The sequence below is a fragment of the Triticum aestivum genome, chromosome 2D (genome assembly GCF_018294505.1).
Source record: "Triticum aestivum cultivar Chinese Spring chromosome 2D, IWGSC CS RefSeq v2.1, whole genome shotgun sequence".
Taxonomy (NCBI): Eukaryota; Viridiplantae; Streptophyta; class Magnoliopsida; order Poales; family Poaceae; genus Triticum; species Triticum aestivum.
In genome coordinates this window covers 457,590,339-457,617,449 of record NC_057799.1, presented here as the reverse complement: position 1 = coordinate 457,617,449, position 27,111 = coordinate 457,590,339, and the positions used below count along the sequence as shown (strand labels likewise).

General features: G+C 41.6%; 1 protein-coding gene and 5 non-coding genes across 6 annotated transcripts; all 6 read right to left on the bottom strand.

The window, feature by feature from the left end:
* Nucleotides 1-3,959: 3,959 nt before the first annotated feature.
* Nucleotides 3,960-4,043, bottom strand: LOC123056306 (small nucleolar RNA R16). The gene has a single exon (XR_006426730.1). It is a non-coding gene; the product is annotated as a small nucleolar RNA R16 (small nucleolar RNA).
* A 49-nt stretch (nucleotides 4,044-4,092) lies between these two features.
* Nucleotides 4,093-4,179, bottom strand: LOC123056307 (small nucleolar RNA R16). Its single transcript, XR_006426731.1, has one exon. It is a non-coding gene; the product is annotated as a small nucleolar RNA R16 (small nucleolar RNA).
* Nucleotides 4,180-5,922: 1,743 nt separating this feature from the next.
* Nucleotides 5,923-5,993, bottom strand: LOC123056294 (small nucleolar RNA R66). The gene has a single exon (XR_006426718.1). It is a non-coding gene; the product is annotated as a small nucleolar RNA R66 (small nucleolar RNA).
* A 276-nt stretch (nucleotides 5,994-6,269) lies between these two features.
* LOC123056273 (small nucleolar RNA SNORD96 family) lies at nucleotides 6,270-6,366 on the bottom strand. The gene has a single exon (XR_006426703.1). It is a non-coding gene; the product is annotated as a small nucleolar RNA SNORD96 family (small nucleolar RNA).
* A 605-nt stretch (nucleotides 6,367-6,971) lies between these two features.
* Nucleotides 6,972-8,068, bottom strand: LOC123049572 (heat shock 70 kDa protein 4-like). The gene is made up of 2 exons (XM_044472468.1): nucleotides 7,680-8,068; nucleotides 6,972-7,070 (listed from the first exon to the last, which is right to left on the bottom strand). The coding sequence occupies exons 1-2, from the start codon at nucleotides 7,950-7,952 to the stop codon at nucleotides 6,972-6,974; spliced, it is 372 nt and encodes a 123-aa protein (XP_044328403.1). The 5' UTR covers nucleotides 7,953-8,068.
* LOC123056238 (small nucleolar RNA SNORD14) lies at nucleotides 6,993-7,116 on the bottom strand. The gene has a single exon (XR_006426675.1). It is a non-coding gene; the product is annotated as a small nucleolar RNA SNORD14 (small nucleolar RNA).
* Nucleotides 8,069-27,111: the final 19,043 nt, after the last annotated feature.

Sequence of the window (27,111 nt, the reverse complement as noted above, 5' to 3'; positions counted from 1 at the left end):
TTTATCTTTGTCTCTAGTCATTTGATATCTCATGAGTTATATGCTTCATTTTGTTATATATCCTGCTATCTTGTATCTCGTAGGTTGTTGGTCTCTAAAATACAGGGGGAGTGTTGATCCTAGTATGTGTGTCGTGCAGTTCAAAGCACTTATCTTGATGGCACACATCTAGGGGGAGCCCGTCTATATTTTAGAGATTTGGGGTTTGCTTATGTCCTTTGTTTTTTTTCCCAGTTGTGCAAATCCCGTATTGTCATCAATCCACCAAAAAGGGGGAGATTGTAAGGGCATATTTATCCCTAAGATGTTTTGGTGATTGATGACAATGCTTTTGCGGGCTAATCGTGTGCGTTGAGTGTTTTTCAGAGATTCATCCTTTTGGCACGAGACGATTTCCTCCCCTCGGAGCTTAAAGCAAAGATGGTGTAGTCCTTTCGGATTAGTTTGGTGGACTAGTTTCATAGGGATCACCGTACTATCAAGAGGGGGTCCGTTTTGGAAAGGATAGGGCGGAATCATCACGTACACTTCCTTTGCCCCTCCCTCCGAGCCTTTCCATTTCGATGATGGGCTTGGTTCTCCTCTCTTTGTGCCTTCTCTGGTCCCAGCGGTAGTACCGCGGGCCAGAGCGGTAGTACCGCTTGGGTGCTACAAGCGGTAGTACTGCTCTGGAGCGGTAGTACCGCCCAGAGCAGTAGTACCGCTAGTAGCCCCCATGTGTGTACTAACTCTGGTCCCAGCGGTAGTACCGCGGGACGGAGCGGTAGTACCGCTTGGGTGCCACAAGCGGTAGTACCGCTCCAGAGCAGTAGTACCGCTAGTGACCCCAAGCCGTAGTACCGCGGTGGTCTCGTGCTAGTACCGCCTCGATTCGAGGGCTCCTTTTTTGTGTCGGGTTTTACGGTACTGGCCGCGGCTGTGGGGGGCCGTAGTACCGCTCCTGTGCGGTAGTACCGCCCTCCCTCCGCGGTAGTACCGCTGTGGGCCAAGCGGTAGTACCGCGTTGTGTAGCGGTAGTACCGCTTATAGTGGCAAGCGGTAGTACCGCTGGCACAGCGGTACTACCGCTCTCTTCGGGGCAGAAGGGGGGTAACGGTTGGTTTGTTCCCCCACTATATAAAGGGGTCTTCTTCCCCAAAGTTGACTCACCTCTTCCCCCAAAAGCTCCATTGTTGCTCCAAGCTTCATTTTCGCCCGATCTCTCTCCCTAGCCAATCAAACTTGTTGATTTGCTCGGGATTGGTTGAGAAGGCCACGATCTACACTTCCACCAAGAGAAATTTGATTCCCCCCCACTTATCCCTAGTGGATCTTGTTACTCTTGGGTGTTTGAGCACCCTAGACGGTTGAGGTCACCGCGGAGCCATAGTCCATTGTGGTGAAGCTTTGTGGTGTCGTTGGGAGCCTCCAATTAAGTTGTGGAGATTGCCCCAACCTTGTTTGTAAAGGTCCGGTCACCGCCTTCAAGGGCACCAATAGTGGAATCACGGCATCTCGCATTGTGTGAGGGCGTGAGGAGAATACGGTGGCCCTTGTGGCTTCTTGGGAGCATTGTGCCTCCACACCGCTCCAACGGAGACGTACTTCCCCTCAAAAGGAAGGAACTTCGGTAACACATCCTCGTCTTCACCGGCTCCACTCTTGGTTATCTCGTTCCTTTACTTTAGCTAGTTTACTTGTGTTATATCTCTTACTTGCTTGCGTGCTTGTTGTCGTTGCATCATATAGGTTGCTCACTTAGTTGCATATCTAGACAACCTATTTTGATGCAAAGTTTAATTTGGTAAAGAAAAGCCAAAAATTGTTAGTTGCCTATTCACCCCCCCTCTAGTCAACTATATCGATCCTTTCACCCGGAAAGTTTGTGAGGGTTTGGAGACCACCTAAAGGTCTACCACTAGTCTAATCAAACGCTCCATCGTAAGTACGCCAGATTCTGAATGTCTTGGACCACCTGATGGATACAACAAAGTGTAAAATAATTCAGTGTGTTTTTTCAAAAAATAGCAAAAGATCCTCCTCTTTTCAAATATAATTTGTCTCCACTTTAGGCATGTTCAATGAAAAAGTATTCAGTGCCTTGTTTGCGACATCATTTTGCCCCTGGCTAGCTAAATATACCGCTCTGCTATATATCTGCAGTTCTGCACTAATTGAAGGTTCTCTACAAGCCCTATATTAGCAGTAAACCAGACATATAAAAAATGTACTAGTAGTTATTTTGGAAGTTCTATCAAAACGAGCCCGAATTATATTACAAGGAATCTGTTTTGCATTGAGCCCACTCGTCTAGAGTGGATTTGTGGATTCGTTGCCGGCAGCGCCAGCTTAAGAGCAGAATGTCGGCAGTGACAACTAGGCGGACGGTCTCTGCAAGAAAGACTAGAGCACTGTGGTTCTCCACACAACCCAGACGATGCCCGCCATCATGGGGACCAAAGCTTCCGAGCCTGAGAGGCTGAGAACCACGCTGATGAGAATGGCGCGGACATCGAACACTATGAGCATCACAGCTGTGAACTCCCAGCCACGAGCTCAAGCCATTCAAGAGTGTCTATCCAGGGAAATGCTGTCATGTAGCCTAACTAATTTGTTGGCATATAAGATAATCCAGATTGCATATTCCAGTTCAACAAGAAACAAGCAAAATTGAAAATCCTTACAAACTCTGTTTTGGGAGCTTATCTTCCTCAGACATCTTCCATCTAGAGGAGCTACATGGCAGGGTAGATAGATTTTTAAGCTTGCATACAAACTGGGAGAAAAGATGGACGATCAAAGATCCTTCTCCAATAGCACAGACAAAGAGGGACTGAAGCAAGCGATTGTCTACTCTCTACTTGGGCAGACTTTCAATCTAGGAAAACCAAAGTTGAACGTACATAGGGGGAAAGAAGGATGAAGATCTGAACTCCAGATAAGTTAAGCCTCACAAACAAAATTGGAGTTCTATTGCAAGGTTGCTGTCTCTAATCTTCAAACTAGATATACGCACACACGATTACGGATAGGTACATAACAAGAAAGGAAGGCGTCATACCTCAAGCAGATTGTGGCTGTGCTCAACTGCCAGAGAAATGATGGTCTAGCTGAATATAGGATCAGGCAACAACGTTATCTTGAAGACTCCAAGGACATGATGTTTATGAAGAACTCCTGTGTTGGTCTCTGGTTTGCAGCTGTGTTTAAATTACACTGGTCGGCTTAGGACCAGCTTTGATTAAACGAATCGACCATTAGCTGCAGATGATAACTTTGTCAAGTCAAATGAAGTATATGAACCACGTGGCATATCCTGGCGAGCGATCAAAACTTGATATGAACCCCAAAAAACAATGTATATGTGGGCGCCCCTCGATGTAATTGATTAGCATAAACAATTCAGTAGACATGTGACAGCGGCGTAGTTACCGCTAACCACATGTACGTGTGCATACCGAATTTGTATGTCCTATTGGTTGCAGCTCTCTGCCGTACAAGGATGACCTGCAAGGTCGTAATGAAAGTCGGTCTCATACGCTTCTGGTTCCACAAGGGAAAAGATCAAATGTGTAAGCCAGCGCCAAAGTGAACACAAACAACTTACCACACCAAGGAAATGTGCAATAAGAACATCCCAATCATTTTCGTGCAGTGAAGGAAGCAAGTGCTGAATAACACCCTTGTCTGCCTGATACATATAATTTGACAGGTAATTCCATGGAAATTAAATGGAAGGAAAAAATAGCTCATCGCGTAGCAAGGGCAAAATGGCGCTGAACAGATGAGATAACGTGTCGAGATCTTCAACACTAAAAGAAGGGTATAGAAATGACTTGTTGAAGTGCTCTGGGTACCAAGTCCTTTTACATACTGCCATTAATCAAAAGAAATCCACGGAAAGAGATGGGCATAAATACCGCAGTACACCAAAATTGTGCAGACAAGATAACTTGATAAAAAGTAGTTTGAAGCTGATGGGTGGCATCAGATAATAAGCCGAGTTTTGTAAACATATCGAAGGTTCAGTGTTTACCATATAATATTTCACATCATTTGCAAGGTCTGATAAATTTGTACGGGAAAAAAGAAAGACAAATAGAGCACTTTATGCAAGGCATCAGATAATAAGCGGAGATTATTGGTACACACATGGAATTTACCATTGAGGGTGTAGTTCTCTGATCAACACTTGCCAGCAGAAAAGTAAAATAATTCTAAATTTTGATAACAATATATGAGAAAAAAAATCTCGGTTAGACCATTTGACTCCAGAGCAATGGCAAACACCGCAAAGGGTTTGCAAGTAAACCAGCTCACTATTCGCGCTCGCTGCGTCCCCCTCAGATCCAAGTCCAGTAAAAAAGTTGACTCCCAACTAAGAGGGATAATAGGAACTAAGTGCAAATATGAGAAAAGGCAGAGGAAAATAAGTAATTGAAAATGTAATGTCTGAGAAGATTGGAGAAGATAGATAATGTTTTCCCTTGGATGCCAACCACAAGGCTAGCTCGGATGATGCAGACATATTTGTCCATGAGGCCAAAACAGAGACCAGATAGCTAAAAAAACACAAACGAATAACAAAATCAGATGTGTTGTTGATTCAGATCTCTCTGGGTGATAATACAGATCTCATCAATGTATGAGTCAGGCCACTACTTCTCAACATCACAAGTCATCAACGGGATCCATGAGCGACAATCTCCAATCCGTAGGAAAGAAAAATCAAATGGAAACCTTATGCCTCAGTTCAGGCCTACAGTTCTTTGACATTGAGAATTTCATAACAGATGGTTGAGCTGTCAGACAATGCTTTATAGGCAAATGCATCTCCTTCAGACCACAGCGATGTTCGCTGCTCGGAGCCAGTGGCGGAGCCAGGGGTATTCCATGGAATACCAATGATTTTGGGGCACAAAAAATTATATATACATATATATTACGTATATAGACTGAAACAGCCAAAGCCCACTTGACACATGTCCAGGTCCAGCCCGCACAACAACTCAAGGCCTCAAACTGGCCGACTCCAGTCCAGTACGCATCATCTATTCTCCCCTGCTCCCCACGACCTGGTGGCGGCGGCGCGGCAAGCAAGCAAGTCCGCGAACTGCCACTCCGGGTCACTGCCCTCCGCAGTTCTGCTCTAGGCGTCCGCCATTGCAGAAGCTCCACGAGATCCATCCGCCCAGGTAAATTTATCCTCTGATTTAGAACGGAATAGAAAGGTCAAGAATCAGCCATAGTAATAGTATAATTCTGGCATTATGTTGATGGTTCATGAATCCTTTCCATCTGCCAACTATTAAAATAAAAATCATGATCAAGTAATCATTTAGAAATTTTCAGACATATCAACTATGCAAACAACTTTAAGAGCAGGAGATTTTACTGTTATAAGAATATATTTTCCAGCAAGCTTACTTCATGCAATGCAGATGTGTATTGTTCTATTTTCAAAAGAAAAAAAACCCAAGAAATTATTTATTGGCAAGACCAAAACTCCAAAAGTGCTATTGAATGTGACCACTTGGAGCTTTGCTGGATAGTTCATTGCCAGGCTTTGTACGTGTGTGCATCAGCTACTGATTGCAACTTTGATGAAATTCTAGAACGTATCTGATTTTTTTCTTATGTTCTTGTAATGTAAGAATTTGCATCATTTCGGACATTTGTGTTTGTTTTCTATTGCATTTCCAAAAAAAATTGGATATCACTGCCAGTTTCTATTGAATTACAAAAACAAATTTGCAATGAATACCCAGAAGCAAATTCCTGGCTCCGCCACTGCTCGGAGCCCAATGCATATCATCATCCATGACACCAGAAGACACAAGCAAACAACAGTCGAGCAAAAGTTAAGAAAGAGGATCATGGAACGACAGAATGTTTGAATGATTGAATCGGTAGACCAGGAACAATAGAAGATCAAATCAGTAGGCCGTAGGGATTATGCTTATGATTTTCATCAAGGAAGAAAACTCAGGTCTCAAAGATGTGTCATCACTCGACTCACAGAAGTGAACTGCAGAGAAAACTACGACTTGTAAACCATCAAACATTTATGATAAGAATAGCATGAACAATTTTAGAGAAATGGTATTCGCTGCACCTTACAATAAGCCCTGGTGGAAATGGAACTCGAGATCCACATAAAGTGTTGCCCATTGGAAAATTCAAGCCCTGGTGGAAATTTCGTCATAAAATTCGATCTCTAAAATTTCAACATAGATCAAATCAGCACCACATAAACACAAAAGTTAAATTTTGGAGGAAATCTGGTAGGTGGACATCAGAATTGTAGACTTTCACAGGATGGCACAGAGAGAGCACCAATCAGTCCCCAAAGATGGTGTGTTTTGTTCGTGATTTTCATCGCTGTCCAGCCAAATTCTAGACAATACACATAAGAAAATATACATAATAAACAATAGAAGCAAGAGCAGAAAGAAGAGCGGACGAGATATCTAAAGAATTTTGAAAGTATTCGGAAAAATCACATACTCAAGAATAGAAGATGCAAAAACAACTATCAAAAGCAATTTGGTCTCGGAATTGCAGAATGAAAGATGGTATGATTAGTAGGTTTTTCATCACCGGACAAACATAAACAGAAATAACACAAATATCCAGGTCTACAATACAAAACTTAGATTTATTACAGAATTGCAGATTTGGCAGCGGCACACAGAACACACAATCAGTCCCGAAAGATGTGTGTTTTGTTCATGTTTCATCATCCAACCAAGTAACCAAACAATATCGAGGGAGGACTGCTACACACACGATGGATTGTGCCCGATTTGTGGACGACAAGATATCAGTTGGGTTCACGTGGGCCGCAACCATCGATCAACAGGTCGTCTGAGAATCGTCCAGCATACTGTCGTGTGCACAGTAATTTCGTGAGGAAAAACATAGCAACAACAGCTTCAAGAACAAAAAGAAAGGGCAGACAATAAACAACGAAAGACAGAAGAGGAAAGACACTAAACAGTGAGCTCATATATGCCCTCAGACATCCCAAGTAAGGATCTAACAACATTAGCTCTCACAAGCCTGGCAGGGCGAAAGCAAATATGCGGCAACTGCAAATGTTTTTCACAAACAAGCATAAATTAGTCATCACCGGGCATGCATTACCACCCACTAAATTAACACAATAGAAATGAAGTCCCAGATCAAACAAATCATCAATCTCAAAAGAGATGACCTACCATTTGATTTGTTGAGCTTGAATTGCCATCAGAACAAAAAGGAAATGAAGGCAATCCAAATAAAAAAGGCAAGTTAATGTGCTAAAACAACTGGCTGGCAGGCAATTGCTTTATGGTTCATCCTCGAAAATACTAAGTAGATTGCCACAAGCAGGGCATATGGAAATAACAAGCCAGTTTCCATTTTTGACCAGCTTATTAGGCGCATAGAAAAAACGGAATGATTAACATACTCCCACGCAAAGAAAAGGATAGTGAACTGCCCAAAAGCACCAGATGACTTAGAATATTATATTACTTAGACGTGACATGACCCATAATCCACTGATGTTCCACGAATGTTTAACTTGCACGGCATAACCCCCGACCACTCGGACCAAAACAATAACCACCACAACTAGTCTCAGATAACGACACAACATAATAACTAAGCAGCAGGCTTCGCCGCCTCTGCCACAGAACATGACCCGTTTAGTCGACCTCCTCGATCTTGGGGCCAGCACCGCCAGATGCAGCTGGGGTGTCGTCATCCATTCCGCCCTCCATGTCGGCGCTAGTACCCTGGTACATCTTGGCGATGATGGGGTTGCACAGGGCCTCCAGCTCCTTCATCTTGTCCTCAAACTCATCCGCCTCAGCGAGCTGGTTCATGTCCAGCCACTGGATGGCAGCGTCAATGTCCTCCTCGATCTTCTTCTTGTCATCCGCCGGCAGCTTGGAGGCGATCTTATCGTCCTTGATGGTGTTGCGCATGTTGTACGAGTAGTTCTCCAGGGCATTCTTGGACTCCACCTTCTTCTTGTGCTCCTCATCCTATGACTTGTACTTCTCAGCCTCCTGGACAATCTTCTCAATCTCCTCCTTGCCCAGCCTGCCCTTGTTTCTCCAATTACTTAATGCTTTGCCTGATCATCCTCTCAAGAAAAATGAAATACTTGACATCTTTTATAATGGACTAACCGATGCTTCCAGAGACCACCTGGATAGTTGTGCTGGTTGTGTTTTTAGGGAAAGAACTGTTGATGAAGCTGAAATTCTATTGAATAATATGCTGACGAATGAAAACAATTGGACACTCCCTGAACCAACTCCTAAGCCAACTCCGAAGAAAAGGGGTATTCTATTTCTCAGTCCTGAAGATATGCAGGAGGCAAAGAAATCTATGAAAGAAAAAGGTATTAAAGCTGAAGATGTCAAGAATTTACCTCCTGTTGAAGAAATGCATGGCCTTAATTTACCACCTATCGAAGAAATACATGGCCTTGATAACCCGACACAGGTAGTAAAGGTAAATTCTCTTTATAGATATGATAAAGCTGAAATCCCGCTTGCTAAGTTTGCTAGCCAATGCTTAGATGAGTTTGATAATTTTATGGTTAAGCAAGAAGATTTCAATGCTTATTTTGGTAGACAATTAAAACGCAATGCTTATATGATTGAACACTTGAATGATTATATGTCTAGAGTTAAAGGTGAACTTAAACTCATTAGTAAACATGCTTCCATGGTTACCACTCAAGTAGAACAAGTACTTAAAGCTCAGAATGACTTGCTCAATGAATTAAATAATAAGAAGAATGATAATGCTGTTAGAGTTGTGACTAGAGGGGGTAGAATGACTCAGGAACCTTTGTATCCTGAGGGCCACCCTAAGAGAATTGAGCAAGATTCTTAGAGAACTAATGTTGATACACCTAGTCCTTCTAAGAGGAAGAAAAAGAAAATGATAGGACTTTGCATGCTTCTAGCGAACCTATTGTTGACACACCTGAGAATCCCAATGATATTTCTATTTCTGATGCTGAAACACAATCTGGTAATGAACATGAACCTAGTGATAATGTTAATGATGATGTTCATGTTGATGTTCAACCTAGTAATAACAATGATGTAGAAATTGAAACTGCTGTTGATCTTGATAACCCACAATCAAAGAATCAACGTTATGATAAGAGAGACTTAGTTGCTAGGAAGCACGGTAAAGAAAGAGAACCATGGGTTCAGAAACCCATGCCTTTTCCTCCCAAACCATCCAAGAAAAAGAATGATGAGGATTTTGAGCGCTTTGCTGAAATGATTAGACCTATCTTTTTGCGTATGCGTTTTACTGATATGATTAAAATGAATCCTTATGCCAAGTATATGAAAGAAATTGTTACTAATAAGAGAAAGATACCGGAAGCTGAAATTTCCACCATGCTTGCTAATTATACTTTTAAGGGTGGAATACCTAAGAAACTAGGAGACCCAGGAGTACCAACTATACCATGCTCCATTAAAATAAACTATGTTAGAACTGCTTTATGTGATCTTGGAGCCGGTGTTAGTGTTATGCCTGTAACATCCCAAATTTTCAATTTGGAATGTTATACATAGATCATCATTGCATAGCATATTTTATTTGCATTTTGGGCAAATCCTCGATAAATCCTAAGCAACTCAAGGACCCTCGGAGAGAGTTGGGGATTTTCCCGATTTATCATATTTGATTTTCATCAAATAATTGAAACGAGGATTTTGGTTTTAATTATTTTCTCTCGGGAAAAATATTTCACATTTAAAATAAATGAGAGGAGAAAATATGACTTCTCCAAAACAATTGAAATATTGGAGGAAACATATTAAAATCATATATTGGATTTTATTCGGATTTTATTTGCAATTTTAATTGCATTAAAAAAATTGCACGTTTTCAAAACTGCGTTTTTGTGTCAAAAAATGTTCACCTTGTTCTAATTATTTTAATTAGACGGGGAAATTTTGTTTTATTATTTTTGGATTTTTATTTATTTTTCTGTGATTTTTTTTAGATTCGGCGGAATAATTTAAAAAAAAATAAAAAAATCGCGCCCGACCGGGCCAAGGCCCAGCCGAGCCGGCCGGCCCAGCCCCGCCGTCTCCCTCGTGCGCACGCGAGCGCCGCCGCGCCCGAGTCCGAGGCGAGCACGCCATCGCCGCCGCCTTGCCCCCTCCTCCAAGCAGCCCCCCTCATATATACCCCCGCCGCCGCCCCCTCCCTCACCCCCGAGCCCCGCCCAAGCCGCCGCCGCCGGAACCCGCCGCGCCGCCGCCCGAGCTCGCCGCCTGCTCGCCGTTCGCCGCCGCCGACGCCGCCCCTCGCCACCCCGCGGCCCGCCCGAGCCCCGCCGCCCCAAGCCGCCCTCGCCGAACCCCGCCGGAGCCCGCCGACCCCGCCGGAGCCCCGTCCCGACGAGGTACCGATCCGACGCCGTTGCCGGTTTTCTAAAAAAAAACCATTCATTTTTTTCTCTAAACCCTAGATCGGTTTATTTTTCTTCGGTTTTATTATTTAGTGAACGTTCACCGACCCGTTCGTTTTAACGAACGTGTTTGTCGGATTTTCGCGGTTAACGAACGTCCGTTCTTTAATCGTTCGTCAGTTTTCTTTTTCGTCAGATTTTTGCGCGATTATTCCAGATCTCGATTTCTGATCGGATCTTCGTTTTTGTTTAACTTTTCGCTCGTTTATCGGAATCAGGCGATTCAAGCGCCTAGAGTTTCGTCTCGAAATTCTCTTTCCGTTTAACCTACTCAACCAAGTTTTTGCTACTGTAAAATTTGACCTAGAACCAGATTAGTAAACGAAGCCTGTTTCTTTCGCCGTTTGACTTTCGTTGCTTAGTTCAATTTGATTCTTTTTGCTAACCGGAGTTCTTAAGTTGAACCTTCTGGTTGTATCTTTTATTCGAGTTTTACCTGTGCATTAGATGAGTACTTATTGTTTTCTTGTTTGTTTGCGATAGAGTATCCGGAGTGCGCCGCTTGTTACTTCGAATCTCTAGGTTTCGCGGATCATCAGCAAGGCAAGTAACACTTTGATCATACTCTTCCATACCCAGTTTTTATTTGCATTAGATCACTCCTCAAACATTGCATGGTTAGGATCTAATTAAACTGTGGGTATTGGGAAGTAGTTGAGGTAGTACCTATTACCTGTTTTATTTATCAAACCCTTGGGAGTTACTTCTACGTTGCTTTTATTGCCATGCTATGCTCGTAGACGTGGATTGGGATTGAGAGATATTCATGACAGATGTGAGATTGTTAATAATGGTTTACTTAAGGTGACAACTAAAACTCACATCTGGGTGGATTGAGGCACCTGGGGAACCCAGTGTTGTCTGTTTTTATAAGGACCGCCACCCAGGCTCAAAGGGATCATAAGATTATTCATGCTAGAAACTTCCGTGTGCAGCCACAAGCTATTATGGGCTCTAGCATAGTTGAGTAGGTTACATGATCTCTTGAAGAGGTGGGCTAGCAGATGTAGGGGAAAGTAGGTGTAACTGTCCATCCGGAGTAAAGGGTGATTGTTTCTGAAAGACTGTGTCTCGGTCATCCGTTTCTCAAACATCATGTAGTGCGAGAATCAAGCGGAGGCGATCGAGTCTTGTGGGGAAAAGTGCGCAAACCTCTGATGAGTGTACAAACTAATCATGGTTAGCCGTGTCCCCGGTTATGGACAACTTGAGTATCTAGTACCTGGATTATCATGTGAATCTCATCACCATGTTACTTTAATTAATTTTGTTGGGTTAATGATGACACTTAATTGGGATTGAGTTGGAGGTACCTTCTCAATGTTTAACAACCACCAAGATAGTTAAATAAAAATTTATTCCTTTGCAGTAGGGAAAAATTGGCTTTTCGCAAAACTGTAACCATAGAGCTTTCCACCGGCCATATATGCATGTAGTATAGCATTATTATGTTCATTATTCTCTATGTGTTACTTTGCCAGCATATTCCATGTGCTGACCCGTTTCGGGCTGCAACGTTTCATGTTGTAGACTTTTCAGACGACGAGTAAGGTGCCTTAGGTCGTGTCTTATACTCAGTGATGCCGTTGGAGTTGATGGACTCACTTATCTTCCAAGCCTTCCGCTGTTATCGTATTTAGATGGCCTTAAGCCATATTTATCATACTTATTCTCTTTTGAGATATTCGTTGTAATAAGTGTGTGATTGCTACTCTGTTATAAATCCTCCATTTGTACTGTGCGTGTCACCATTACTGATCCAGGGATGACACTGGTGCACAGCAGCACAGACTATTTGAGGTCTGGTCGCTACAATGCCTCTCTCTTTATATTGTAGACTTGATTTGAATAAGTTGGCACCTACTGAAATATCTTTGCAAATGGCTGATAAATCAACTGCTATACCTGTCGGTATTTGTGAGGACGTGCCTGTTGTAGTTGCAAATGTTACTATTTTAACGGACTTTGTTATTCTTGATATTCCCGAGGACGATAGTATGTCTATTATTCTTGGAAGACCCTTTTTGAATACTGTAGGGGCTGTTATTGATTGCAACAAAGGCAAGTCACTTTTCATGTTAATGGTAATGAGCATACGGTACACTTTCCGAGGAAACAACCTCAAGTCCACAGTATCAATTTTATTGGAAAAATTTCAACTATTACTATTGGAGGTTTTGAATTTCCTCTTCCTACTGTCAAAAAGAGATATGCTATTCTTATTATTGGGGACGTGCATATCCCTGTTGAGGTAACATAGTGTTATTCAAAATTTCTCTGGTTCCATGTTATTCAAAATGAGTTTGTTAACAAGACTTGATCAACCTTGTTAGTGGATTCCTTTTGATGAACATGAGATGGATGAAGTTAGAAAGCACAACCTTCTGTACCTTCCTTTTACTTTCTGTTATTTAGATTAAATAAAGCAAAAAAATAGTATATTCTGTCTGTTTTCTGAATTATCCGTGCAATAAAAAATACCCCGAAAATAAAAGTTCTCCAAATGCCCCGAAAATGAAATATGATTTTTTCTGGAATATTTGAGAATACCTGGCACTGAGAACACATCGGGGGAGCAAGCACCTGGCCACGAGGGTCCAGGGCGCGCCCACCCCCTGGGCGCGCCCCCTGCCTCGTGGGCCCATGGTGGCTCCCCTCCACTTATTCCAGTGATAACCCACAAGTATAGGGGATCGCAACAGTTTTCGAGGGTAGAGTATTCAACCCAAATTTATAGATTCGACACAAGGGGAGCCAAAAATATTCTCAAGTATTAGCAGTTGAGTTGTCAATTCAACCACACCTGGATAACTTAATATTTGCAACAAAGTATTTAGTAGCAAAGTAATATGGAAGTAACGGTAACGATAACAAAAGTAATATTTTTGGGTTTTGTAGTGATTGTAACAGTAGCAACGGAAAAGTAAATAAGCGAAGAACAATATGTGAAAAGCTCGTAGGCATTGGATCGGTGATGGAGAATTATGCCGGATGCGGTTCATCATGTAACAGTCATAACATAGGGTGACACAGAACTAGCTCCAATTCATCAATGTAATGTAGGCATGTATTCCGAATATAGTCATACGTGCTTATGGAAAAGAACTTGCATGACATCTTTTGTCCTACCCTCCCGTGGCAGCGGGATCCTAACGGAAACTAAGGGATATTAAGGCCTCCTTTTAATAGAGTACCGGACCAAAGCATTAACACATAGTGAATACATGAACTCCTCAAACTACGGTCATCACCGGGAGTGGTACCGATTATTGTCACTTCGGGGTTGCCGGATCATAACACATAGTAGGTGACTATAGACTTGCAAGATAGGATCAAGAACTCACATATATTCATGAAAACATAATAGGTTCAGATCTGAAATCATGGCACTCGGGCCCTAGTGACAAGCATTAAGCATAGCAAAGTCATAGCAACATCAATCTCAGAACATAGTGGATACTAGGGATCAAACCCTAACAAAACTAACTCAATTACATGATAGATCTCATCCAACCCATCACCGTCCAGCAAGCCTACGATGGAATTACTCACGCACGGCGGTGATCATCATGAAATTGGTGATGGGGATGGTTGCTGATGACGACGGCGACGAATCCCACTCTCCGGAGCCCCGAACGGACTCCAGATCAGCCCTCCCGAGAGGTATTAGGGCTTGGCGGCGGCTCCGTATCGTAAAACACGATGAATCCTTCTCTCTGATTTTTTCTCCCCGAAAGTGAATATATGGAGTTGGAGTTGAGGTCGGTGGAGCGTCAGGGGGCCCACGAGGCAGGGCGGCGCGCCCAGGGGGCAGGCGCGCCCCCACCCTCGTGGACAGGGTGTGGGCCCCCTGACGTGGATTTTTCTTCCAGTATTTTTAATATTTTCCAAAAATATGTTCCGTGGAGTTTCAGGTCATTCCGAGGACTTTTGTTTCTGCACATAAATAACACCATGGCAATTCTGCTGAAAACAGCGTCAGTCCGGGTTAGTTCCATTCAAATCATGCAAGTTAGAGTCCAAAACAAGGGCAAAAGTGTTTGGAAAAGTAGATACGACGGAGACGTATCAACTCCCCCAAGCTTAAACCTTTGCTTGTCCTCAAGCAATTCAGTTTATAAACTAAAAGTGATAAAGAAAAATTTTACAAACTCTGTTTGCTCTTGTTGTTGTAAATATGTAAAGCCAACATTCAAGTTTTCAGCAAAGATTATAACTAACCACATTCACAATAACTCTTAGATTTCATGTTTAAACATATCAATGGCATAATTAACTAGCGAGCAATAATAATAAATCTCGGACGACAACACTTCCTCAAAACAATCATGATATGATATAACAAGATGGTATCTCGCCAGCCCTTTCTGAGACCGCAAAACATAAATGCAGAGCACCTTTAAAGATCAAGGACTCACTAGACATTGTAATTCATGGTAAAAGAGATCCAGTCATAGTCATACCCAATATAAATTAGTAGTAATGGATGCAAATGACAGCAGCGCTCTCCAGCTAGTGCTTTTTAATAAGAGGGTGATGACTCAACATGAAAGTAAATAGATAGGCCCTTCGCAGAGGGAAGCAGGGATTTGTAGAGGTGCCAGAGCTCGGTTTTGAAATAGAGATAAATAATATTTTGAGCGGCATACTTTCATTGTCAACATAACAACCAAGAGATGGCGATATCTTCCATGCTACACACATTATAGGCGGTTCCCAAACAGAATGGTAAAGTTTATACTCCCCCTCCACCAACAAGCATCAATCCATGGCTTGCTCGAAACAATGAGTGCCTCCAACTAGCAACAGGCCCGGGGGAGTTTTGTTTGCAATTAATTTGATTTGATTTGCATAAAGCATGGGACTGGGCATCCCGGTGACCAGCCATTTTCTCGTGAATGGGGAGCGGAGTCCACTCCTCTTGAGAATAACCCGCCTAGCATGGAAGATACGGACAGTCCTAGTTGATACATGAGCTATTCGAGCATACAAAACATAATTTCATTTGAAGGTTTGGAGTTTGGAACATACAAATTTACTTGGAACGCCAGGTAGATACCGCATATAGGAAGGTATAGTGGACTCATATGGAATAACTCTGGGGTTTAAGGGATTGGATGCACAAGCAGTATTCCCGCTTAGTACAAGTGAAGGCTAGCAAAAGACTGGGAAGCGACCAACTAGAGAGCGACAACAGTCATGAACATGCATTAAAATTAATAGACATTGAGTATGAGCATGAGTAGGATATAATCCACCATGAACATAAATATCGTGAAGGCTATGTTGATTTGTTTTCAACTACATGTGGGAACATGTGCCAAGTCGAGTCACTTAAATCATTCAAAGGAGGATACCACCCCACTATACCACATCACAACCATTTTAATAGCATGTTGGCACGCAAGGTAAACCATTATAACTCATAGCTAATCAAGCATGACACAAGCAACTATAATCTCTAATTGTCATTGCAAACATGTTTATTCATAATAGGCTGAATCAGGAACGATGAACTAATCATATTTACAAAAACAAGAGAGGTCGAGTTCATACCAGCTTTTCTCATCTCAGTCAGTCCATCATATATCGTCATAATTGCCTTTCACTTGCACGACCGAACGATGTGAATAATAATAAGTGTGCACGTGCATTGGACTAAGCTGGAATCTGCGAGCATTCAATAAACAGGAGAAGACAAGGCAATATGGGCTCTTGGTTAAATCAACAATAATGCATATAAGAGCCACCTCAACAATTTAATTATGGTCTTCTCCTATCGACCCACAAAGAAAAGAAAAGAAATAAAAACTATTTACACGGGAAAGCTCCCAACAAGCAAAAGAAGAACAAGAAATCTTTTTGGGTTTTCTTTTTTTAATTATTACTACTACAGCAAGAAAGTAAACTAGCTTAAAGCTACTACTAACTTTTTTTGTTTTTCTTAAGGTTTATTAAACACACAAGAAGAAAGCAGGAAAAAGAAAATAAACTAGCATGGATATTACAGTGAAAAGGTATGAGCACCGACATCTAGCAATGAGTGTGTGTGAACATGAATGTAATGTCGGTGGGAAATACGTACTCCCCCAAGCTTAGGCTTTTGGCCCAAGTTGGTTTATTGCCACGGATGGCCTGGCGGATATCCATAGTTGTAGCTGGGGTCATACTGAGATGCAGAGGCTATTGCCTCCTGAGCTGCAGCATGACGGCGAGCTGCCTCCGCCCTCCTCTCGTACTCATCTGCCTCCTCTCTGGTAATAAAATGTCTTCCTCTGAAAAATTTCTGAAATTTTTAGTAACTTCAAAATAAAAGTGAACCAAGCTCAACAAAATTGATAGCAACTACTCCTACAACTGCCTAGAGCCTATATTATGCATTAGAACTACTTGGAACCATATAAATTTGACATGCAAGCTCAAGAACATGGTCACCTAGGTAGCACAAATTTTGCAATGAATAAAGCACTAGAACAAAAACTAATTGGACCAATGGAGGAGTCACATACCAATGAACAATCCCCCAAAGCAGTTTTGTGAGAGGTGCTTCGAGCAAGGAGATCGAAAATCGCAGCAAAATGAGCTAGAACTCGTGCTTGAGCTGGATGGTGATTTTTTTGGGAGGAAGAAGAAGTGTGTGGGTGCAGGAATAAGTGGAGGGGAGCCACCATGGGCCCACGAGGCAGGGGGCGCGCCCTGTAGGGGTGGGCGCGCCCTGGACCCTCGTGGCCAGGTGTTTGCTCCCCCTGTTGTGTTCTTAGTGCCAGATATTCTCAAATATTCCAGAAAAATCATATTAAATTGGCAGGGCATTTGGAGAACTTTTATTTTCGGGGTATTTTTATATTGCAGAGATAAATCAGAAAACAGACAGAAAAATACTATTTTTGCTTTATTTCAACTAAATAACAGAAAGTAGAGAGAGGGTACAGAAGGTTGTGCCTTCTAGTTTCATCCATCTCATGCTCATCAAAAGGAATCCACTAACAAGGTTGACCAGGTCTTGTTAACAAACTCATTCCGAATAACATGGAACCGGAGAAATTTCGAATAACACTATGTTACCTCAACGGGGATATGCACATCCCCAATAATAAGAATATCATATTTCTTCTTGACAGTAGGGAGAGGAAATTCAAAACCTCCAAAAATAATCGATGGAATTTTTCCAATAGAGTTGATACTATGAACTTGAGGTTGTTTCCTCGGAAAATGTATCGTATGCTCATTACCATTAACATGAAAAGTGACATTGCCTTTGTTGAAATCAATAACAGCCCCTGCAGTATTCAAAAAGGGTCTTCCAAGAATAATAGACATACTATCGTCCTCGGGAATATCAAGAATAACAAAGTCCGTTAAAATAGTAACGTTTGCAACCACAACAGGGACATCCTCACAAATACCGACAGGTATAGCAGTTGATTTATCAGCCATTTGCAAAGATATTTCAGTAGGTGTCAACTTATTCAAATCAAGTCTACGATATAAAGAGAGAGGCATAACACTAACACCGGCTCCCAGATCACATAAAGCAGTTTTAACATAATTTCTTTTAATGGAGCATGGTATAGTAGGTACTCCTGGATCTCCAAGTTTCTTTGGTATTCCACCTTTAAAAGTATAATTAGCAAGCATGGTGGAAATTTTAGCTTCCGGTATCTTTCTTTTATTTGTAACAATTTCTTTCATGTACTTAGCATAAGGATTCATTTTGAGCATATCAGTTAATCGCATACGCAAGAAGATAGGTCTAATCATTTCAGCAAAGCACTCAAAATCCTCATCATCCTTTTTCTTGGATGGTTTGGGAGGAAAAGGCATGGGTTTCTGAACCCATGGTTCTCTTTCTTTACCATGTTTCCTAGCAACAAAGTCTCTTTTATCATAACGTTGATTCTTTGATTGTGGGTTATCAAGATCAACAGCAGGTTCAATTTCTACATCATTATCATTGCTAGGTTGAGCATCATCATGAACATCATCATTAACATTTTCATTAGGTTCATGTTCATTACCAGATTGTGTTTCAGCATCAGAAATAGAAATATCATTTGGATTCTCAGGTGGTTCAGCAATAGGTTCACTAGAAGCATGCAAAGTCCTATCATTTTTTTCTTCTTTTTAGAAGGACTAGGTGCATCTAAATTATTTCTCTGAGAATCTTGCTCAATTCTCTTAGGATGGCCTTCAGGATACAAAGGTTCCTGAGTCATTTTACCAGTTCTAGTAGCCACTCTAACAGCATAATCATTATTCTTACTATTCAATTCATTGAGCAAATCATTTTGAGCCTTAAGTACTTGTTCTACTTGAGTGGTAACCATAGAAGCATGTTTGCTAATGAGTTTAAGTTCACCTTTAACTCTAGACATATAATCACCCAAGTGTTCAAGCGTATCGGAATTGTATTTCAATTGTCTATCAAAATAAGCATTAAAATCTTCTTGCTTAACCATAAAGTTATCAAACTCATCCAAACATTGGCTAGCAAACTTAGTAGGAGGGATTTCAGCTTTATCATATCTATAGAGAGAATTTACCTTTACTACGTGTGTCGGGTTATCAAGACCATGAATTTCTTCAATAGGTGATGAATTAAGATCATATGTTTCTTCAACAGGCGGTAAATTTAGACCATTATTTCTTCAATAGGAGGTAGATTCTTAACATCTTCAGCTTTAATACCCTTTTCTTTCATAGATTTCTTTGCCTCTTGCATATCTTCAGGACTGAGAAATAGAACACCTCTTTTCTTCGGAGTTGGTTTAGGAATAGGCTCAGGAATTGGCTCAGGAAGTGTCCAATTATTTTCATTAGTCAACATATTATTTAATAGAATTTCAGCTTCATCCGGCGTTCTTTCCCTAAAAACAAAACCAGCACGACTATCCAGGTAATCTCTGGAAGCATCGGTTAGTCCATTATAAAAGATATCAAGTATTTCATTTTTCTTAAGAGGATGATCAGGCAAAGCATTAAGTAATTGGAGAAGCCTCCCCAAGCTTGTGGGAGACTCTCTTCTTCAGTTTGCACAAAGTTGTATATATCCCTTAAAGCAGCTTGTTTCTTATGAGCAGGGAAATATTTAGCAGAGAAATAATAAATCATATCCTGGGGACTACGCACACAACCAGGATCAAGAGAATTAAACCATATCTTAGCATCACCCTTTAATGAGAACGGAAATATTTTAAGGATATAAAGGTAGCGAGATTTCTCATCATTAGTGAACAGGGTGGCTATATCATTTAATTTAGTAAGATGTGCCACAACGGTTTCAGATTCATAGCCATGAAAAGGATCATATTCAACCAAAGTAATTATATCAGGATCAACAGAGAATTCATAATCCTTATCAGTAACACAGATAGGTGAAGTAGCAAAAGCAGGGTCAGGTTTCATTCTAGCATTAAGAGATTGCTGCTTCCATTTAGCTAATAACTTCTTAAGATCATATCTATCTTTGCAAGCAAAAATAGCTTTAGCGATTTCTTCATCCATAACATATATATAGCCCTCAGGCACAACATGCAATTCATATTTATTAGGGGGAGAGTCTTCATCATCACTTTCATCAATATTATCAGTTTCAATAATTTCATTCTCTCTAGCCCTAGCAAGTTGTTCATCAAGAAATTTACCAAGTGGCACAGTAGTATCAAGCATAGAAGTAGTTTCATCATAAGTAACATGCATAGCAGAAGTGGCATCATCAATAACATGCGATATATCAGAATGAATAGCAGAAGCAGGTTTAGGTGTCGCAAGCTTACTCAAAACAGAAGGTGAATCAAGTGCAGAGCTAGATGGCAGTTCCTTACCTCCCCTCGTAGTTGAGGGATAAATTTTTGTTTTCGCGTCTTTCAAGTTCTTCATAGTGACCAGCAGATATAAATCCCAAGTGACTCAAAGAATAGAGCTATGCTCCCCGGCAACGGCGCCAGAAAATAGTCTTGATAACCCACAAGTATAGGGGATCGCAACAGTTTTCGAGGGTAGAGTATTCAACCCAAATTTATTGATTCGACACAAGGGGAGCCAAAGAATATTCTCAAGTATTAGCAGTTGAGTTGCAATTCAACCACACCTGGATAACTTAATATCTGCAACAAAGTATTTAGTAGCAAAGTAATAAGGAGTAACGGTAACGATAGCAAAAGTAATATTTTTGGGTTTTGTAGTGATTGTAATAGTAGCAACGGAAAAGTAAATAAGCGAAGAACAATATGTGAAAAGCTCGTAGGCATTGGATCGGTGATGGAGAATTATGCCGGATGCGGTTCATCATGTAACAGTCATAACATAGGGTGACACAGAACTAGCTCCAATTCATCAATGTAATGTAGGCATGTATTCCGAATATAGTCATACGTGCTTATGGAAAAGAACTTGCATGACATCTTTTGTCCTACCCTCCCGTGGCAGCGGGATCCTAACGGAAACTAAGGGATATTAAGGCCTCCTTTTAATAGAGTACCGGACCAAAGCATTAACACATAGTGAATACATGAACTCCTCAAACTACGGTCATCACCGGGAGTGGTCCCGATTATTGTCACTTCGGGGTTGCCGGATCATAACACATAGTAGGTGACTATAGACTTGCAAGATAGGATCAAGAACTCACATATATTCATGAAAGCATAATAGGTTCAGATCTGAAATCATGGCACTCGGGCCCTAGTGACAAGCATTAAGCATAGCAAAGTCATAGCAACATCAATCTCAGAACATAGTGGATACTAGGGATCAAACCCTAACAAATCTAACTCGATTACATGATAGATCTCATCCAACCCATCACCGTCCAGCAAGCCTACGATGAAATTACTCACACACAGCGGTGAGCATCATGAAATTGGTGATGGAAGATGGTTGATGATGATGACGGCGACGAATCCCCCTCTCCGGAGCCCCGAACGGACTCCAGATCAGCCCTCCCGAGAGGTTTTAGGGCTTGGCGGCGGCTCCATATCGTAAAACGCGATGAATCCTTCTCTCTGATTTTTTCTCCCCGAAAGTGAATATATGGAGTTGGAGTTGAGGTCGGTGGAGCGTCAGGGGGCCCACGAGGCAGGGGGCGCGCCCCCACCCTCGTGGACAGGGTGTGGGCCCCCTGACGTGGACTTTTCTTCCAGTATTTTTAATATTTTCCAAAAATATGTTCCGTGGAGTTTCAGGTCATTCCGAGAACTTTTGTTTCTGCACATAAATAACACCATGGCAATTCTGCTGAAAACAGCGTCAGTCCGGGTTAGTTCCATTCAAATCATGCAAGTTAGAGTCCAAAACAAGGGCAAAAGTGTTTGGAAAAGTAGATACGACGGAGACATATCATCCAGCCACCACACACTCCTTCCTCGCAAAAAAATCACCAACCAGCTCAAGCACGAGTTCTTGCTTATTTTGCTGCGATTTTTGATCTCCTTGCTCAAAGCTCCACTCACAAAACTGCTTTGGGGGATTGTTCTTCGGTATGTGACTCTTCCAATGGTCCAATTAGTTTTTGTTCTAGTGCTTTATTCATTGCAAATTTTTGATGCCTAGGTGACCCTGTTCTTGAGCTTGCATGACAAATTTATATGGTCCCAAGTAGTTCTGATGCATGATATAGTCTCTAGGCACTTAAGGGAGTAGTTGCTATCAACTTTGTTGAGTTTGGTTCACTTTTATTTTGAGTTACTAAAAATTTCAGAAATTTTCAGGAATAGATGAAGAGATTTTTGAGGGGCTCTTCGAGCCGAAGCTCGAGGGATAAGCAAAGTGAAGAGGATAAGGGGCCCAAATATAATCTCCCTCGTACCATAGAGGTTCGGCCGTGTGAATGGCCTTGTGATGAGTTCTTAACAGCAGCCGGGATTCATGATGATTTTTATTCTTTGATTGAGAATGCGGGCCTCACCGACTTCCTCCGCGACCAGCGCGAATAGTATCTCTTAATCACTAATATTTTCGTGCAAAATTTTCATTTCCATGCTAGGAGATCACCACCTTCAGTGGAATTTATTTATATGATGAGCATAAGGAGATGTCCCTTTTTGATTTCTGCCGGGTCTGTAAGATACCCTTTACAGGCAGCATAGAAGAACCACATCGTAGTGATGTGGAAGGATTTATTGATATGATTGCCGTAGGGGAAACTAGGAAAGTTTCAGATGCAAGAATCACTAGCATACATTTTCCGGTTCTGCGTTACTTTGCGATATTTGCTAGTAGATGTTTAATTGGTCGCGGAAACTGTGGAAACCTTAGTGCCCCTGATATTGTTATTTTGGGCCATGCCTTGTTTCGTGATAACTCTTTTCGCCTAGGCGCTATCGTTGCCAAACGGTTAAGTCTTAACCACACGAAGGGTCCCATCTTGGGAGGTATCTTCGCCTCACGCCTCGCTGCACACTTTAACATACCTATTAGGCATTATGAGAAAGAAGAAAAGTTGCTGCCTCCTGTTTTTCTAGACTATAAGAGTATGGTAGCACATGATTTTATCGTTAAGAATAAGGAAAAGACGCTTAAGTACAAACTGATTTTTGATAAAATTCGCCCTGAGATTATTACTTTGCCTGCTCCTTCTTTGTTTGACCTATCTACAGGCAAGTACCTTGTTTAGCCGGAGGCATTTCATGCCTACCGGAACCCCACACCAGCTACAGAGTCGGAGCCGGAACCACAATTTGATCCTTCACGACAGTCTGTTTACGAGTGGGATCCGGAGGAGATTGCCAGCCAGTGGCAACCCGAGGCTCCTTCTCAGTACGACCCCAACTATAACTTTGGATATCCGCCAGGCCAGCCGTGGGCCTAGACCAACTTAGGCCAAAAGCCTAAGATTGGGGGAGTACGTATTTCTCACCGACATTACATTCATGCTCACACACTCATGCTAGTTGTCGGTGCTCATACTTTTTCATTGTAATATCCATGCTAGTTTATTTTCTTTTTCTCGCTTTCTTCTTGTGTGTTTGATAAACCTTAAGAAAAACAAAACAAATTAGTTGTAGCTTTTAGCTAGTTTACTTTCCATGCTTGTAGTAGTAGTAATTAAAAGAAAACCCAAAAAGATTTCCTGTTCTTCTTTTGCTTATTGGGAGCTTTCCCGTGTAAATAGTTTTATTTCTTTTCTTTTCTTTGGGGGAAAATGTTGAAGTGGCTCTTATATACATTATTGTTGATTTAACCAAGAGCCCACATTGCCTTGTCTTCTTGTGTTTATTGAATGCTTGCAGATTCCAGCTTAGTCCAAAGGACGTGCACTATTATTATCATTGTTCAGTCATGCAAGTGAAAGGCAATTATGACGATATATGATGGACTAATTGAGATGAGAGAAGCTGGTATGAACTCAACCTCTCTTGTTTTTGTAAATATTAGTTCATCGTTCCTGATTCAGCCTATTATGAATAAACATATTTGCAATGACAATTAGAGATTATAGTTGCTTATGCCATGCTTAATTAGCTAGGAGTTTATAATGGTTTACCTTGCATGCCAACATGCTATTAAAATGGTTGTGATGTGGTATAGTAGGGTGGTATCCTCCTTTGAATGATTCAAGTGGCTTGACTTGGCACATGTTCGCGCATGTAGTTGAAACAAAATCAACATAGCCTCCACGATCTTTATGTTCATGGTGGATTATATCCTACTCATGCTTGCACTCAATGTTTATTAATTTTAATGCATGTTCATGACTGTTGTCGCTCTCTAGTTGGTCGCTCCCCAGTCTCTTTCTAGCCTTCACTTGTACTAAGCGGGAATACTGCTTGTGCATCCAATCCCTTAAACCCCAAAGTTATTCCATATGAGTCCACCATACCTTCCTATATGCGGTATCTACCTGCCGTTCCAAGAAAATTTGTATGTGCCAAACTCTAAACCTTCAAATGAAATTCTGTTTTGTATGCTCGAATAGCTCATGTATCAACTAGGGCTCTATGTATCTTCCATGCTGGGCGGGTTATTCTCAAGAGGAGTGGACTCCGCTCCTCATTCATGAGAAAATGGCTGGTCACCGGGATGCCCAGTCCCATGCTTTAAGCAAATCAAATCAAAATAATTGCAAACAAAACTCCCCCAGGACTGCTGTTAGTTGGAGGCACCCGTTGTTTCGGACAAGCCATGGATTGATGTTTGTTGGTGGAGGGTGAGTATAAACTTTACCATTCTGTTTGGAAACCGCCTATAATGTGTGTAGCATGGAAGATATCGAGATCTCTCGGTTGTTATGTTGACAATGAAAGTATGCCGCTCAAAATATTATTCATCTCTATTTCAAAAACCGAGCTCTGGCACCTCTGCAAATCCCTGCTTCCCTCTGCGAAGGGCCTATCTATTTACGTTTATGTTGAGTCATCACCCTCTTATTAAAAAGCACCAGCTGGAGAGCACCGCTGTCATTTGCATCCATTACTATTAATTTATATTGAGTATGACTATGACTGGATCCCTTTTACCATGAATTACAATGTTTAGTCAGTCCTTGATCTTCAAAGATGCTCTGCATTTATGTTTTGCGGTCTCAGAAAGGGCTAGCGAGATACCATCTTGTTATATCGTATCATGATTGTTTTGAGAAAGTGTTGTCATCCGAGATTTATTATTATTGCTCGCTAGTTGATTATGCCATTGATATGAGTAAACATGAGACCTAAATGTTATTGTGAATATGGTTAGTTCATAATCTTTGCTGAAAACTTGAATGTTGGCTTTACATATTTACAACAACAAGAGCAAACAGAGTTTGTAAAAGTTTTCTTTACACTTTCAGTTTATCAACTGAATTGCTTGAGGACAAGCAAAAGTTTAAGCTTGGGGGAGTTGATACGTCTCCGTCGTATCTACTTTTCCAAACACTTTTGCCCTTGTTTTGGACTCTAACTTGCATGATTTGAATGGAACTAACCCGGACTGACGCTGTTTTCAGCAGAATTGCCATGGTGTTATTTTTGTATAGAAATAAAAGTTCTCGGAATGACCTGAAACTTCACAGGGATTATTTTTGGAAATAATAAAAAATACTGGTGAAAGAATCAAGGCCAGGGGGGCCACACCCTGTCCACGAGGATGGGGGGCGCGCCCCCCTGCCTCGTGGGCCCCCTGGAGCTCCACCGACCTCAACTCCAACTCTATATATTCACGTTCAGGGAGAAAAAAATCAGAGAGAAGAATTCATCACATTTTACGATACGGAGCCGCCGCCAAGCCCTAATCTCTCTCGGGAGGGCTGATCTAGAGTTCGTTTGGGGCTCCGGAGAGGGGAATCCGTCGCCATCGTCATCATCAACCATCCTCCATCACCAATTTCATGATGCTCACCGCCGTGCGTGAGTAATTCCATCGTAGGCTTGCTGGACGGTGAAGGGTTGGATGAGATTTACCATGTAATCGAGGTAGATTTGTTAGGGTTTGATCCCTAGTATCCACTATGTTCTGAGATTGATGTTGCTATGACTTTGCTATGCTTAATGCTTGTCACTAGGGCCCGAGTGCCATGATTTCAGATCTGAACCTATTATGTTTTCACGAATATATGTGAGTTCTTGATCCTATCTTGCAAGTCTATAGTCACCTACTATGTGTTATGATCCGGCAACCCCGAAGTGACAATAATCGGGACCACTCCCGGTGATGACCGTAGTTTGAGGAGTTCATGTATTCACTATGTGTTAATGCTTTGGTCCGGTACTCTATTAAAAATAGGCCTTAATATCCCTTAGTTTCCAATAGGACCCCGCTGCCATGGGAGGGTAGGACAAAAGATGTCATGCAAGTTCTTTTCCATAAGCACGTATGACTATATTCGGAATACATGCCTACATTAAATTGATGAATTGGAGCTAGTTCTGTGTCACCCTATGTTATAAATATTACATGAGGAATCGCATCCGGCTTAATCATTCATCACCGATCCAATGCCTACGAGCTTTTCACATATTGTTCTTCGCTTATTTACTTTTCCGTTGCTACTGTTACAATCACTACAAAACTATACCGTTACTTTTGCCACTATTACCATTACTTCCATACTACTTTGCTACTAAATACTTTGCTGAAGATATTAAGTTATCCAGGTGTGGTTGAATTGACAACTCAACTGCTAATACTTGGGAATATTCTTTGGCTCCCCTTGTGTCGAATCAATAAATTTGGGTTGAATACTCTACCCTCGAAAACTGTTGCGATCCCCTATACTTGTGGGTTATCACACACACATCTTGTTAAGTTGAATCATTTCTGTTGCGTTCGCTAATCGAAAATAGTTCGTCCGAGTGAACCGTATGCCCTATATCACACACACCTTGATCTGGCTAATCGTTTATGTTGCACTCCCTAATAGCAAACGGTTCATTGGAGCGACCTGCATGCCGTATATTGCACACACATTGATATGGCTGCCCGTTTCTGTTGTTCTGCCTCATCGCAAACAGTTCGAACGGGTTAACTGTGTGGCTTGAATCGCACACGCAACTAAAATCTGAACCGTGTTTGATGCATCCTCCATCGCAAACGTTTTGCATCATTTCTGATGATTTTCATACAACACCGTTTGCGATTATTGCATCAGACACAGTTTCTCGAAGGGTCTCTGATCGTAGTGTCGCGTTAGCAGCATCCTGCAGTAGTGATAG